The 17,468-nt window shown below is 42.1% G+C and overlaps 1 protein-coding gene across 2 annotated transcripts in view; it reads left to right on the top strand.

The window, feature by feature from the left end:
• Myb (myeloblastosis oncogene) overlaps nt 1-13,546 on the top strand; it is a 36,055-nt gene extending 22,509 nt beyond the window's left edge. For both annotated transcript variants that reach the window (NM_010848.3, NM_001198914.1), the window contains one exon: nt 12,187-13,546. In NM_010848.3, the coding sequence (NP_034978.3) occupies nt 12,187-12,303 (117 nt within the window). In that variant the 3' untranslated portion in view covers nt 12,304-13,546. The remainder of the gene's footprint in view (nt 1-12,186) is intronic.
• Nucleotides 13,547-17,468: the final 3,922 nt, after the last annotated feature.

Here is a 17,468-nt window from a genome sequence, read left to right as displayed (position 1 = left end):
TGATATTCTGTCTACCCCAAGTTGTGAGAATCTTAAAGTCTAACCTTGTATTATTTGCTATCATTTAAAATGTCTTTGTTAATTCTTTGAGGATTTCATGCATTGTGTTTTGATGACATTCATCTCCAAGTCCTTTCCTTAACTCTTCGGACACCCCTGGTCTCCTACTTCTTGTCTTCTTCGTCGTTGTTTTGTTCAATAACCTACTGACCTAATTTGTGCTACCCATAATACTCGAAGCAACTCACTGTAGTAAGCTCAGCCTGCCAGGAGTCTCACACTCTTAAAGAAAACTGACTCACCCTCCCCCAGAAGCCACCAACTGTCCATAGGTCTGCAGTTGAGGGTAAGGGTTTATAAACCCCTCCCACATCATCGTTGATTGGTCTTGTGTAGGCTCTGTGAGTTTGTGAATGCCGTGGTCCTGTCATGCCCAGAAGACACTGATTTTCTTCATACTTCCGCAGTCTCTGACCCTTAGAACCTTCTATCCCTCTTCTAAGTGTTGGAGAGAGCTGTGATATGGATATTACATGGTGGCTGAGGACTTCTCAGTCACGTGTTCTCTATGTTTAATAACCTATTGACTACAGCAGTGAGTTTCTGCTTTAGCCATCATCCAGTAAACCGAGAAGAGTATCTGATGAGGTCTAAGAGCTTCACTAATATACAGGTGAAGAGATAGGAATTTAGAAGATAGATTAGTATTGTTCCCATTTAGCAAAGTAACAGTAGTAGATTTACATATGGGGCCTATGAACTGCCTAGCCATGGGTTCTTGGCCAAATTTGCAGGCATATGCTAACTCCTATGAAGCAAGTCTTAAGTTTAAGAAGAAAACGGTTGGTTGCCTCTCTGACGTTTGTGCCACCGTTGCTGCCATGGGCATATCTTGTCACGGGGGTCATTATTGAGGTTCACAGTGTTCACAACTGGGTAAAACTGATTGGAGCTCTCTGCCCTGTCAGCAGCCTTGCATGATGTCTTCTGGTATTGTGAAAACTAGCAAGGATGGAGGACTCTTCCTGGTCAGTATGAATCCAGAGAGGCAAACATACCATGTAGATTTTATTGCTGAATCTTTGTATTTGTGTGTTTAATTTGGATGGTCGGTATAATCGAGGAATCTGGAAAGGGTTCATTGGTGGGGAAAGGGAAGAAAAGATCTTAAGGAGGGGAATGGTTAAACAAAGAGGAGAAAATGGGGAATAATGGAAGGGAGGCTTAAGTGTGGGGGATGAGAGGATAGACTAGAGGATGGGTTAGGAGACAGACAACTAACACTGAGAATATTTGGAAAAGCCACTTGGAATCCCACTATTTTATAAACTGTATAATAATGTATCCTTTAATTCATCCTACAAAGGGGAGTATGCTTATTTTAGAAGCTATAGAATAAAAAGCCCAGTGCTAGGTTCAGGGTACCTCTCCACTAGTTGTTGGTCAGAGGTGTCCTAGGAACCCTGAAACAATACAGGCTACTGCCATTGCTCATGGTATTAAGACTCTGTTGCTGAAGACACCACATGCTTCAGTCACAAGACATGGAGAAGTCAACTTGGTATTTGCTGTCACCTTTTAGGACAACTGGATGAACTGTAGGCATGGTTATTTCTTAACTCAGTTGGATTGGGTCCCTGTAGCTTTCCTCAGGTACATGAACTGCTCTGATGAAAGGTGGGTGGGCAGGAGTACGGAAGAGGAAGACCAATACACCAAGTCAGCTCTTAGGGCAGTCAGCCTTCTCTTGCCCTATGTAGAGAGAACTCAGAATACCTCAAAGATATGGAAGGTAAAGAAGAAACCACACTTCACCCAGGTCTAGTGGGATACAGGAAGGGGATTCAAAGGATGTCAGAGCAAAGGTAGCTATTTAATACAGTACTGATCCTTGGTGGAGAGGAAACACCTTGCTTTTTAATTGGCCCTTTGGTTTCCAAAGCATAGAATTTGACTAATGCTGTTTGTATGTTAAGCTACATAAGTTTCATGCATATTTTATAACCTAGCCCGATATTCAGCCTATGTTTATTGAAGTATAAAGTGTAGCCTGACATGAGGTTGCATGTCTTTAATCTCAGCATTTTGGAAGCAGAGGCAGGCAGATTTCTGGGTTTGAGGCCAGCCTGGTGTACATAGAGTTCTATATACCAGCACAGGTACATAGTGAGAACATGTCTTTAAAAATAAGACGAGAAAGGAAGGAAGAGAGGTAAAGAAGAAAGAAAGAACATTCAGAACGTCAGAGTAAGCGTGTGAGTGTATTTGGTGGCAGTAATCATTTCATATATTGAAAACTCATGACTGTGCACCTAAAATGGGATCCTATCAGTTTCCAGCTTTACCATGCAGTGGTTTAGGCCTAACTATTCAGAGCTGAACATGGGCTAGCACTATTTTGCTATATTCTTCCTTACCTGTGAGGGTATAGTTTTTTTCCCCTCCCCACAGTGGTACCTGAATTGTGGCTGATATCAAACATTACATATATGATGCTTTTACATATCTATCATAAAGTGTAATCTATAGACTAGGCAGTAATGAGATACAGAAGTATGATAATAAACTGTAATATAAAGCATCCTAATCCTATGAGTTGTTTATTTCTGCATCTTCTGACTGCATTTGCCCCAGGTAACTGCACTACAAAATGCTGAGGCTGGTGCACAGGGAGATCCACTGTTTTTTCCTATACTGGGAGCTTTGTTTGTTGAAGCATAATGCCATTTCTAGTGTTTCCACCAATACTTCAATTGGATCTGATTAGGCAGATCTTCCATATGTGGTATTGGTGAGCATACTGTTCATTTATTAAATAGTCTAACTTGGATACTTTCTTTCCCTTTTACTATGAAATAAATATCTGACAAAAGCAAATTAAGGAAGGAAGGGCTTGTGTTGGCTTGTACGTCGTTGGAGGGTGCCAGCCATCATGGCGGCAGGAGCTTGAGGCAGGCAGCGGTCACATCTCCCCCAGGCAGGAAGCACAGAGCAATCGACACTACTGTTCAGTTTGCTTCCCCCTTTTTATGCAATCCAGGACCCCAGTGCAGAGAACAGCACTGCGGTGTTTAGAGTATGTAGTCCCAGTTCAATTAACTAGTCACGATAATCCCTTACACATACTCCCAAAGGCTTGCCCCTGGAAGTGACTCTATTTTGTCAAGTTGCCGGTCACTATCAGCCTTCTCACTGAATAAAGAACATTTCATAGAATCTAAAACTTTTCTCATTTGTACTTTTAAGATAAATTAAATTTTCAATGGATCTTTAGCCAAACCATTTGGATATTCTTGACACTGCATAGTTTTTCGTTATTTTGGTTTTATTTTCTTGAAATGAGCTCTTACTATATTGTGTAGCCCAAGCTATCCCCAAATTTGGGACAATCCTTCTGCCTTGGCCTTCTGAGCTTTGGGATTGCAAATTGAAATTCACTGTGCCTAGCTTTTACCTAAAACAACAAAGCACTATTCCCCAAATATTTTACAAGTTGACTGTTTTATAAAATACAAAATATTTGCCACTTTTCTAGTGTAATAAATTGCAAATGTAATTAAAACCAGTTTTAATAGTCACATGCTTGATCATAACAACAGCTCTTTAGACAGACCAGTTATTATCATGCCAGTGTCCATGTACTGAGTGTGTTATACCTGTGTTTCTAGAGAGTATACTATAATTAAATAAACATGCATAGATGTAAAACATCTGACATCTTAAAGTTAGAAATATAGGGAGCTGGAATGGAGGTATAGATGATGATATAGCAATTGCTGAGTATGTGGAAGGCCCTGGCTCCAGCCCAGAACCACTGACTGAGGGAGGGAGAAAGGGAGGGAGAAAGGGAGGGAGGGAGGGAGGGAGGGAGGGAGGGAGGGCTGGAGAAAAAGTGAAATACAAGAAACTAGAAGTATTATATTTTATTATACAATTCAAACACACGGAGATATAGAAACTATAATGATCTCAACAGCTGTTAATAGTTTGCCATATTTGTCTACTTTTTGTGAACCATTTAATGTAGGCTCAGACAGCATAACATCTTATTCAAATGTATTTCCAGAGTCTAAAAATAGACATTTTCCTCTAGAATGCCACACCATTATCATACATTATTAACAATCATTCCTTAATATTCTATTCCCAGAATGTATTTAATTTAATTTTCTCTATTAACCAAAGGAAACATGTCTATTTTACTCGTTTGGTTAATCAGAAGTATAAGAGGGCTTTGAGCTACTGTGTACAGTCATGTGGCATTGGTTTCTTATCCTGTTTTCAGAAGGAATTTGTTGAAGCTGCTTAAACATAATGGTTGGGTTTCTTTCTCTATCTATTGGTATCGAGGCCTCTCGAGTGGCTCAGTCTGTGTGAGACTTTTTCATTGTGTCGTTATCAGTACCTAGCTTATTCCCTAGGTGAAGTGGGGTGCAGGCTGGAGTCTAGACGTGTGTGCAGTGATCACAAATGGAGAAGTGGAGAGAGCATTCATCCCAGAATGGAGCAGGGAAGTCAGAGTTACTGTGAGAGGCCTGTGTCCCACCTGTTTACCCTGACAGCTGAGGTAGACACCCAGAGAAAGCGGGGGGGGGGGGGGGGGGGGGCGGGGGTGAGAGTGCTCTCAGTTTCCTTTACAGGGTAAGAAACATGCTTTATGCTAATAAACATTTCTACTGCCAGATTCAAACCCATGCTCTTGCTCTTAGCCGCCTGAGCTTCATTTTCTTTTATCATTCCTTTTTAGTCCTGTTTGAAACATGAGTGCAAGCACTGTGTTTATATGCGTTCTTTACTCATGCACTCTCCTCTGGATTGTTTTGTAACCACAGAATGACAGCCTTAAATTTTAATTTCCTGACTTGGTTTGTCAAAGCCTTACTCTTAAAAAAAACAACAACAACAACAAAAAAACCAATGAGTTTGAAAACATTTCTTCAGTCTTTAATACTTCAGCCCATCCTCAGAAGTTCCAGAATTTTACAGGACTGTTAGTAGAAATTGCGGCTCTCTTCCCTCCTCTGTTCTGTGTAGTTCAGCCGGTAATTGTCTGCATTTCACTCGTCTGTAAGTGTTCATACTTTTCCAACAACACCCTTTCCTTGTGACTGATGTTGCTCCGAAGTGACATGAGTTCTCACATGGGCATCAGAGCCTGGGCTCTGCTCTGGGCTCCTTCTCATCCTATTTGGAGGACTTGATTAAATGGAGCAAATGAAATGAATTAAGTTACTCTTGTCTACAGTTAAGGACCGTGATGTGTCCTTCCCTGGTCTCTTAAGATTGCTGTAAAGATCATATGGATCGGATGATTCCAAGATGGCAGCACATAAGCCAGCCTGCTCCCATGATATTTATTATCAGAGAAAAACTGCATGCAGCCTCTGTCCTGTCAAAGAAATGCAGCTGAGCTGGCAGAGTGCTAGCCCAGCATGCATGAAGCCCTGGGTTTAATCCAGCACCAGGTGTAGTAATGTAAATCTATAATCCCAGTCCTCTGGAAGATCAGGAGTTCACCTGTAACCACATAGTAACTTTAAACATAGTCTTGGTTATATAATGAAAAAATCTAAATATAGCTTAAAAATCTTAATACAGTAGTTAAAGAGCAAGTAAGTAGGTCTCCCTATTGCCAGGACTTCTTGTATTATGTTAATAACGTCTACAATTCCTATTCCACCTTGCAGAACCAGGTCAGTGGGTCACTAAAAGAAATAGCTGAGCAGATCAGGTAGTCAGGGCTCCTACTACAGCAGAGATGAAGCAGGTGACGGGCGGCCTGGGTTTCTTTTCTTTCCTGCTGTTGTGTGGGTAGCAGGAAGATGGCCGCAGATACAGAGTGCATTCTGAGTGTCTGTCTGTCTGTCTACTGTGCTGCCAGGTTTAACTCCAGGGTGTCTTCGCAATTGTTGCTATTCTCTCTGGTCACTATTTTTCCACCCATGTCACTCTCAGAAGTGTTTCAGTGACCAGCATTCAATTAGTGATATAAATTAAGTAAGCTTTCTGTGTGTATCTCTGGGATGGAATTTCTCTGATGAGCTGAGTCGGTCTGCCCTGCCCAAGTTGTTCCAAGACAGTAACTCTTCATACACTTTGTTTGATGATATTTAAAACAAACGTGGAGATAGAAGTTGCCTTGGGTAGGTCAGAAAAGGTAAATTGCTTCAGAGAGACTTGACAGTTGTCTGACTACTGATAATCAAGCACTAGGGGATGTCCGAGGAAGGAGCTGTTCTTCCTAAAACTTGGGTACCCCAAGCTATAGAATGTAAGTTATTGAGGTGTCTATAAACATGTTAGAATGAACACTTCTAGAGACATCTGGATAAAAGCCCATATCTGCGAAAGATCCCTGTGCTCTACCCATTGTTAATTCAGCCTGGACACAGAGGCACTAATGGGTAGGGGGCATCCTGCAGTAATGAGTAAGGGGCATCCTACACTAGTGGGTAGGGGGCATCCTGCACTAATGAGTAGGGGGGCATCCTATACTAATGGGTAGGGGGGCATCCTGTACTAATGGGTAAGGAGCATCCTGCACTAGTGGGTAGGGGGCATCCTGCACTAATGGGTAGGGGGCATCCTGCACTAATGGGTAGAGGGCATCCCGCCACCACCTACATTGTCCATCCCTTCAGTTAGGAACCCTGAAGTTGTAAGTATTTCATTGTGCTGCCACAGGTATTCACTAGTGAGGAAGTTTGCTACCCATTGATCTCACTGTAGCAACCTCTTGATACAATGAAGATTTTCTGTGGTATCCTTTATGAATGCCGTTTTACGCAGATGTCCCTGTGGGAAGGAATTCTGACTTTCAGAATCTCATTAAGGATGAGATGAGTAGTATTTTTGTTTGGATGAATTAAATAGAATCGGAGAATTCTTACTCTGGATTCCTTAGACACTATCAATCCATATATATTAGTTTTTTTAAAAGTAATATAAATATCAATAAGATAGTAATTATATGTTATAATAATAAAATATTAAATAAATAATAAAATATATATTAGATTCATCTCGCTGTCTTATTACATCTTCACATTGTAAAATAGAATTTCCCAGGCGCCTTGACCTCAGCAGATACTGTGTGGCTTTATGAATGTAATAATACAGTTATTCAGCATGAGGGGAGCCCACGGGAAATGTTGCAATAATCTAGTTCTGTCAGAAAACCACCTGTGGGCGTGGTCTCGGCTCCTTTCATTTATTGGGCTTTTGCAAAGGGTCTGGATGTTTTTTTTTCAAAGTGCTTTAACAGGATATCCCAGTTAAAGTTTTGACAGACTGTTTATAGCTCACGTCTGCCCAGCGGCAATGAAAGATGCATTACAGGATAAGCAAGGTGACTCTCCTGGCCGCCACAGGAGGATGTAGGGTAGGATTCTATTAACATTTAAATGAATTCAGACAGGCTGACATCTACAGAACACTGGGTTTAGAAGCAGCAAGAATTCACATGCAGAAGCTGCTGCGCCTAACTGCTCTCTTAAAGTAAACAGAAATGCAGGAGTTGAAAACAGAAACACACAGAAATTGAGGTGACAGCATTCAAAAATAGCCCTTAACAGAAAGACACCTAATCCTGGTTTGTCACAGCTATCATGTTCTTGAGAAGTTGCTGTGGGGTCCCCAGTTCAAGATCCTAAGGAAAAAGGAAGCTGACCTTGACAGTCTTTTTTTCTCTTCTCTTCTTCTCTTCTCTTCTCTTCTCTTCTCTTCTCTCCTCTCCTCTCCTCTCCTCTCCTCTCCTCTCCTCTCCTCTCCTCTCCTCTCCTCTCCTCTCCTCTCCTCTCCTCTCCTCTCCTCTCCTCCTTTTCTTTCCTTTCTCTTCTTTTCCTCTTCTCTTCTTTCCTTCTCTCCCCCTCCCTCCCTCCCTCCCTCCCTCTCTCCCTCCCTCTTTCTGTGTATGTGTTTGGGAGAAGCACACAGATGGTATGTTGCAGACAGAGGACAACCTTGGATAGTGTTCCTCAGAGTCTGTCCATCCCACCCTACCATCTCTTTTGAGACACTCCCTGAAACTCATCAAATACCTAAGTAGGCTAGGCTGGCTGGCTAGTGAGCCCTAGGGATCCACCTGCCCCTGCCTTCTTAGTGCTAGGATTCCAAGTGCACACTACCGTGCCAATCCCACCCCCCTTTTAAAAAACACAGTTTCTGGAAATCCAGCCCAGGTTCTTCCTCACTGAAGAGTAAACCCTTTACTCCCCGGGCCATCCCCCTCGCTTGAACCATAGTGCCCGCCTACCTGACCTTGCTCTCCATTCTCGCCATTGGTATGTGTTCTGTTCAGCTTATTACATTCTCTGTGATGTACCTACTGTGTGCCCTCCTAGCTCCCAAAGCTGCTTAGCTCATGCGAGCTGCCTTTCTGCCCACAATGATTCCACACACGCTAGCTTACTGCACCCTATCGTGTGCACACCAAGAACTGCGTGTTCTGACCTCTCCCTAGCCCTAGGCTCTGAGGCTCTGACCTAGCGCTAGGCTCCGGCTTAGCACACGTGCTGAGGAGTCTGGGTATTTTCATTATTGTGAATTTGATCTTTAGACATTCTCTTTTGTAGGAGAACCTGATTATTTGAAAAGTCCCCACAAAGTACTCATGAGAACTATATAGTACATTCTTTATATATTGATTCTATCTTAAATATCTAGTCCTGGAGGAAAGACAAAATATCACTCCAGGGATGATCAACCTGGAGATTTATCAAAGTCACAATTCTTTTCAAATTGATAAGTTGATATGATTCTCTGAACAGGCATGGACAGTTAAGAGTCATCTAACATACCATACAGCAAAGGACGGCTCAGTGTGTGGCCATCAGCAGGAGCAAACATAACTTATATTGTGGTGGAAGCTTAAGAAACTTAATTTGCATACAGGAATTTTATTCTGTATTAAATCAGGCCAAGTAGAAAATTTCTTTTTTTTAGTAGGAAAAGCTCTTAGAAAAAAATAGAAATAAGCCTTTTTTGTTTCAATATGTTTTTTCCTTCATTCTTCCTCCTCCATTCTTTTGAAGATACATGTTTTTGGTAATACACATACATATATATATATGTGTGTGTGTGTGTGTGTGTGTATGTATATATATATATATATACATATATGTGTATATATATGGTGTAATTTTAAATCTACATGCACAGTATCATTAGGTTAAGTTATACAGTAGCCTCCTCACTTAGTCAGTGTTTCTAAGCACTACATATGCTTCTCTGTAGAGGATACACCATTTGATTTGTTGTCTCGTTTTTTGTTTGGTTTGGTTTGGTTTTTTTGAGACAGGGTTTCTCTGTGCAGCCCTGGCTGTCCTGGAACTCACTCTGAAGACCAGGCTGGCCTCGAACTCAGAAATCCGCCTGCCTCTGCCTCCCGAGGGCTGGGATTAAAGGCGTGCACCACTACTGCCCGGCTCTGATTTGTTGTCTCTTAACTGCTCATTATTATATGTCATATTTTGCTGCAAGGATTACAGGCCCTAACTCAGTAATTAAATTGTATTAGTTTAGGTGATATAGTGTGTCTGTTTGATTTCTGTGCTGCACTGGAAAACCTTCGCTCCTGCAAGTTAGCAGGCAGTAACACTCAAGCAGAGGCGCTGGGCGGACTGAAACCCTGCGCAGAGCCATGTGTGTTCGGTCTGTGCATTTGGATCCAGGGAAATACTCATTTTACAGCACTTCTCAGTCTTCCTAATCTGCAACCGTTTAATACTACTACTGTTTTGAATTGTAAAGTATGAATCTGTGTTTTCCCATAGTCTTAGGTGACTCCCTCAACCCTCCCCCACACCCTCAAAGGAGTTGCAATCCACAAGTTGAGAACAGCTGGTTTAGAACCATTTCAAAGGATGTTGTAACTAAGCTTATTGTTAGGAAAAATATCAAATGTGACTTTGTGTCAGAAGTCAACCTGGGATGGCTGCCATCTTGGTTGCAGCCTGTCTGTGACATGCTGTCCCTTGGAATGCTGTAGGACGATTCAGTGGCTATGGAGTATGTCAAGCTGCACCTGATTGTTTCGAGCACACTTGTGCACTTGGCTGTGACTGAGAGGCAGCCAGGCAAGCTAAGAGGCTGTGACTCAGGGAAGTCAGAACACAGTGCGCTGCAAACTGAAAGTCACTGGAACTTTAGTGTAGTCACTGAGGGGGGTGGCGGGGAGATCAGGACCTCAGCACCATGCCCAGCAGTGTTCCTTCAAGGTTGCCATAGTTACTCACCAACAAGCATGCCTCTTCTCACTCCACCCCCACCCCCACCCCCATGGTTCTGTCTGTACTGGAAGGTCCTGGTGATAAACCCCTGAATTTCCTATGCACATCCCTGCTACGTTCCTCATAAGAGGTCTTAGAGGTATGGGCTGCTGAATCCCACCTCATTCAGATTACTGTCCCCTCGTTCCTTAGTGATCTAGTCTTGAGTGTGTTGCTCATGTGCTGTCTTCTATGTTAACTTCCTGCTGTGTGACCTATGTGGGGTGCTACAGAGGTGGCCACACCATGGGTGTTCTGTGTGAGAGTTTAAGTGTGACAGGATCACAGCAGTGCAGTGTAAGGGCCGTTCCATGATGCCTTGCAACCACTACATCCTTTGTTTCTCCATAGTCTTTCTCACCAACACTGTTCAAACCGAAACTCCCCACCCTCACTATCCTTTCCCTCCGGCCGTTCTTAAACAGCGTTCTCAGCGTCCTGTGTCCTGTTCTCTTGCATGTGGCACTGCAAACCGCCACGCGCCGGGGTTTTTTTTTTGCAGGGTATAAAAGCACATGTGTGTTTTATCTCTCAAAAGACGCTTGAGGTTCTGGAGAGCAAAAGCTTCAATGTTGGAGACAAAGCTATGTAGCCCATGTTGGCCTTCAATTCACTAAGTCTCAACATTCCCTTCCTAGTGTTCTTGCTTTTTGTTCTTTAAAAAATAATTTATTTATCTACTTTATGTGCATTGGTGTTTTGCTTGCATGTATTTTCTGTGTGAAGGTGTCAGATCTCCTGGAACTGGAGTTACAGACAGTTTTGAGTTGCCATGTGGGTGCTGGGAATTGAACATGGGTCCTCTGGAAGAGCAGCCAATCAGCGCTCTTAAGCACTGAGCCATCTCTCCAGTCCTACTTCTCTACTTTAGAACCACTGTTGTATTTGTGCTATGAACGCTGTAAACCATCCTGAGAATTAAGTGGGACATAAACTGTACATATTCCAGTTTGAGTAGACATGGAGAAACAGCAGGAACCAGGAGATACAGTGGGCAGAACACCGTTCAAGCTATTGTGTGTACACCATAGCCTCACTTGGGCAAGTTCTCTCTAAACCTCACCCCTTCATTTACCTGTCCAGCTACGGTGTGTCTGAACCTTTCCTCGTGGTGTGTCTGCATTATGTACATGTGACTGTGTGCATAAGACCCAGTACTGTCCTGGGTATCTGTATGTTGCTCTTCATTACTTTTATCTTGTGATTTCCAATGTATCCCTTAAAACTACGCTAACGTGGGGCTGGAGACATAGCTCAGTCCGCAGACTTCTTCTCTGCCATACATTAAACCCTGACCCAGCACTTGGGGAGTTGAGGCAGGACATTAGACGTTCGAAGTCAGCTCAACTACACAGTGAGTTCAAGACCAGTCTGAGATACATAAGGCTCTGTCTAAAAGGAGAGGAAAAGGTTAAGCTAATCTAGGAGTTTGGGTTGTAGTTTAATGGTAGAGCATTTGCCTAGAAAGTGTGTGAGGCTCTGGGTTTAACCTTCAACGCCGCAAAAAGAAGCTGTACTGATAGACATACTAATAAAGATAACTTTGAAATGTACATGTGTGCAAATAGATGTATGTGTTTTAGATATTTGTATGAATTGTGTGGGTTTTATCAGGTAGTGGTACATTACAGAAATTACGCTGCTTGGCTCAAGGGCTCGTCAAGTCCATGGAGTGAGTAAAGGCCTAGGATCTATCTGCCTCAGGTATCTGTAGAGTGATGCCCAGATTCTGTCTCCAACCTTGGAAAACTGCCTGCGAGGCAGAAGGCATTCCAAGAACAAGATGTTACATCTTACGAAAGTTCTGAGAGACAAAGGCTTGCTAGCATGGACTGCTTCCCGCCTGGCTGCCCTGCTAGGGTGGGGAAGCCTGGGCCTCCTGGCCTGACCCTAATGTCTCCTTCTCCTCCCTCATTAGCCATGCAGTGGTGCCTGGGAGCCAGCATCCTGTGGGAAGACAGAGGACCAGATGACGGCCTCCGGTCCGGCTCGGAAATACGTGAACGCGTTCTCAGCTCGAACTCTGGTCATGTGAGACATTTCCAGAAAAGCATTATGGTTTTCAGAACACTTAAAAGTTGACTTTCGACACATGGCTCCTCAGCGTGGAGCGCTCCATGGCTGAGAGAAGAGCCTGATTTTGTTGTGGTACAACAGTTGAGAGCAGCACCAAGTGCATTTTTAGTTGCTTGAGATCTCACTTGATTTCACACAACTAAAAAGGATTTTTTTTTTTAAAAATAATAATAATGAATAACAGTCTTACCTAAATTATTAGGTAATGAATTGTGACCATTTGTTAATATCATAATCAGATTTTTTAAAAAAAATAAAATGATTTATTTGTATTTTAGAGGATACAACAGATCAGTATTTTTGACTGTGGTGAATTTAAAAAAAAAATTTACACAAAGAAATATCCCAGTATTCCATGTATCTCAGTCACTAAACATACACAGAGAGATTTTTAAAAACCAGGAGAAGCATTATTTTGAATGTTAGCTAAATCCCAAGTAATACTTAATGCAACCCTCTAGGAGCTCATTTGTGGCTAATAATCTTGGAAATATCTTTATTATACTAAACCATTTCATGAGGAGAATTTTGTTGTCAGCTTGCTTGAAAAGTTATTACTGTATGAAATAGTTTTATTGAAAAAATTATATTTTTATTCAGTAATTTAATTTTGTAAATGCCAAATGGAGAAATGTGTTCGCTGCTATGGTTTTAGCCTGTAGTCATGCTGCTAGCTAGTGTCAGGGGGCAATAGAGCTTAGATGGAAAAAAGAGAAAGAGACTCGGTGTTAGATAACGGACTATGCACTAGTATTCCAGACTTTTTTATTTTTATATATATGTACCTTTTCCTTTTGTAATTGGAAAACTTATTTGGGAGAATTTTGCATTTGTTGTACATTTTTGTTTTTTAGGATTTTTTTTTTTTGTTGTTATTGTCGATTTATAAAAGCATTGCACTTCTTTTTCTTTTTTTGGGAGATTTGTGTTGTTTATGTCATATGTTTTGTTTTGAGTTCAGCCTGAATGTTCATCCGTTTGGGCGTTTTTCTGACTTGGAAGAACATTCTCTGTAGGTTTCTAAGTGTACAGAGCCGGAACTGCCTCGTGGTTCCTGGGCTTCAGGGAAGACAAATATGGAAGTCAACAGCCAGTTTCTGCCTTGAGAGCATTTGCAAGAATGCTGGCCTTGAATTCTGAAATGACAGTGTATCTACTGCCTTGTAGCAAAATAAAGCTATCCTCTTATTTTACATACTTCCTGATGTCTCTCGATTCTGTGATTTGGGGTGGTGGTTACATATTCGAGGAGATGAGACAAACTCAAAATAATCTTCACTTTAAAAAAAAAAATGTGCTTGCCATCTAACTTTTTACATGGAGAGTCATCGCCACTTCAGGGAACGAAAAGACAAACCAAGGTAAGTCCACAGAACCGTCACAACGACCGTTGGAGGGCTCTTCCAGCCTGTGTCAAACAGGGCACTGAAGCTCTTTAATTGAAACAATGCACTCTAGAAGTAAATGCTGGTATCTGAGTTAGGGAGATGGCTCAGTCTGGAATGTTCTTCTGTCAAGAATATAAACCTGAGCCGGGCGTGGTGGCACACGCCTTTAATCCCAGCACTCGGGAGGCAGAGGCAGGTGGATTTCTGAGTTCGAGGCCAGCCTGGTCTACAGAGTGAGTTCCAGGACAGCCAGGGTTACACAGAGAAACCCTGTCTCGAAAAAACAAACAACAAAAAAGAATATAAACCTGAGTCCCCATCTCCAGAAGCCCCACAAAGCCAGACAAGGCATCTATGTCTATAGTCCCACCAGACAAGGCGTCCACGTCTATAGTCCCAGTATTCCTGTGGCAAAAAAACGGGAGTTGAAGATGAAGATTCTCGGATGCTGGCATGCACCCAGCAAACCCACACAAGAAATGGCAGAGAGCTAAGAGATGCTGTCTCAAGACAAGGTTTGAGGGGAGAACTGATAGCCAAGGTTGTTCTCCATAGAGGACATGTGGCATGCATATGCCCCGCCTCCACCATGCACACAGAGGCTCGAGAATTTAATCGCATATAGGTAGGCTGTGAGAACTGAAAGGTCATGCTCATGGAAATTAGGAGACTCTGAGAGATGCGATGAGCCCTGGTGATGCAAAGGCTTTCTCTTTCTGCTTCCCAGCCACTCTGATGCAAACTGCTCCACTTTCCCATCGTAATGGGCTGACATCTCTGAATCTGTCTTTCCACAAGCTGCTTCTATATTTTATCACAGTGAAAAAAAGTAACAAACACAGGTGTTCCAATGTGGTCTATTCAGTGTTCAGTATCCCTTGCACAAATACTGATTGATTCTCACAACTCAAATCCAAACTCCAATTTTGAGTTTTCATAAGCATAACATAGTTGGTGTTCATCAAGCCAAGGATATGATAGATCTAATGACTAATCTTCAGAGCTATTTTATAATCCTTGATCCTGGTGAGCAATACATTTTCTGAGTGTTGAGTAGTATAACTGATGAGTAGCTTTTGTCAGAAAATGGAGCCTTGATGACCAGTTAGCTATCTCAGTGAGTCAAAGTATTAGAGATGATGAATGTGACTAGCAACGAGGAGCCTAAGTGTGTGGTTCAGTGGCAGGGCAAGAGCTGAGCATGTGAATCCCTCTTATAGAGGCTTCGACCCTCTATAAACTCTTACCTATATGTAAATCATAGTTATATGGCAGGCAACTGGGAATGGCTGTTTTACTACCCAGATTTTTCTAGTGACTTTCAGGAAGGCAGTGGTCATAGGTTTATAACACAATGCTTTAAAGTATATTGTTCTCTAGTTCTGGGTGCTAGAAAGTCCAAGTTCAGTAGGTGGATTTAAAGTCTGGCGAGAGCATACTTCCTGTTTCGTAGAAGATACGATTTTGTTGTGTTTTCTGTTTTCACATGACAGAAGGCCCTGGTTTATTTTGTTGATTGGGTGGGTAGGTAAAGTGGGTGGGTGGTTTGGTGGGTGGGTGGGTGGTTAATTGGGTGGGTGGGTGAATGGTTGTTTGGTTGGTTGTTTGGGTGGGTGGGTGAATAGCTGGTTAATTGGTTGGTTGGGTGGGCGGATGGGTGGATGGTTATTTGGTTGGGTGGGTGGTTGGGTGGGTGGTTATTTGGTTAGGTGGTTGGGTGGTTGATTGGTTGTTTTGGTTATTTGAAACAGGGTCACCTGTAACCCAGGCTGGCCTTGAAGTTGTTATGTAGCTTTGAATGGTCTTGAATCCCTGAACTTCTTACTTCCAATTTCCAGGCGCTGGGATTATAGGCATGGGCCAGTATACCCAACTCTTGCTAGTTTACTTTGGTTGTTGGTTTTGTTTCATGTTTTAGTGACCCTACTCTCTGTGACACATGTACAAATACATGGATGTACTATATTTACTACCTAAATGAGAAGCTATTCCAATGTCACTATAAAGTGGCATGTGAGGAACAGGAGAGACACTGAGAGGACCAATCTGTCCTCTGACCTCATATAGGACTGGTAGATGCGAGTGTTGTCAAGGAATAAGGTCCTGCAGGGACTTCTGCATCACCAGGGTCCTGTGTTAGGGCCCCCTGCATTGCCTCATCTGATCTGAAGTCTGACAAAATTTGGTTGTAATTCAGACTTTACCATCGTTGTTGACTTCACACAAGTTTGATGTCATCTCTCTAAGTTCATTTTACTTATATTGGATATCAAATATAGGTATTATGAAGATGTTGTGAAACAGGAAATCCATTCATGGGTCTCTCTTAAGATTCTGTGGCACCTGTCCGTAAGATGCTTTGCTAGTTCATCTGTGCAAACAAGAACTGTGTGTGCCATTCGGTGATGAGGAATGAAAGATTTCTGAGGCTCATGTCCCTGCTTGCAAGTTACATGTACTCAAATATAAATATTCCTTCCTAATATTCTCAGTTATTCTACAGTAGATAAATTCTTCTTATGTAACATATATGCAAATGACAGCACAGTTTCCCTTCAACCTCTTGGTTTCTAGTGCAGTGTATCTTACACACACTCGTTCTCATCCATTGCCGGGGGGGGTGATATCAGCAGGGATGCAGGGTGGCTAAGTGCTTACTGCATCTACTGTCAAGGAGGGAGGTGACCTGGTTCCCAGCAGTGAGAAGTGAGAGGCGAGGGGCAAGATAGGAGGCTGTGAACTGAGGTTTGGACTTTGTCCTTTGCGATATGGGGGGTTATTAAAGGCTTTTAGGTAGAGAAATAAAATGATTAATTTATATCTGATGTATAGAAATCCTGTTCAAACTCTTTATTCACATATAGTATAAAATTAATCCTCAGATTAGTAGGGAGAGATGATCAGAGTCCAAATTCCATGCCAGTTAACTTATTTTTCATAGCATGTTTCCTGCTGCCTAATTTCAGAAGCATGCATTTTAATCCTAGAAAATCTAACTCGGGGGGAAAAAAAAACCAACTCAACTTTGATCTGTGCTTCATGAAACATCATTTCAAGTGTTATAATCCATAAAGTAGAAATTGACTCAGGAAGAAACGATTGCCCAGAACACTTTTCTCCTTTAGAAGTGGGACTTTTCCAACCATTACTTTCTCAGACCTTCTCTGCTAAACCTCCCACTGAATCATTATGTGGTCTAATCCTTGGTTCTTTATGGATATTTTGATGGATTTTTGTATTCACTGATTAAGGAATCTTTCCAGCATTTGTTCCTGAAGAAATTTCAATGTAGTGTTATATTGTAGTCTACCCTTCACACTAGAACACCAATGATCAGTGGGTCTTGGGTTTTATTGGACACAGAGGCTAAGAACACTGGTAGATTGAAGTTAAGTCAGGAATGCGTCCTGTGTAAACTCTGCATCCCATGTTTGAGAGCCACCAAGTGACTCCAACACAGGAGGACTGAGGGAATTGAACTACAAAGACCCAGTTTTGTGAACAAATTTGCAACCTGAGCTTTCTATCTGACCATTCCGCAAGCCTTACCCGTTTCTATTGAAAATGTCCATTGGTCTGCAACAGAACCTTAGAAAACATAACCCACAGCTACAGGGTTTTCTTAACTCTAAGGATTTAATTTGTTACTAGTGTTGGTAATTAGGTCTTTTGTCTGGTGTTTACAATTGCAGGAAGCATAATTTCATTCACAATACACTTGGGTCTCTCTTATCAT

This window comes from Mus musculus, chromosome 10 (assembly GCF_000001635.26).
Source record: "Mus musculus strain C57BL/6J chromosome 10, GRCm38.p6 C57BL/6J".
Classification (NCBI taxonomy): Eukaryota; Metazoa; Chordata; class Mammalia; order Rodentia; family Muridae; genus Mus; species Mus musculus.
This window is presented reverse-complemented; position numbering and strand designations above follow the sequence as displayed.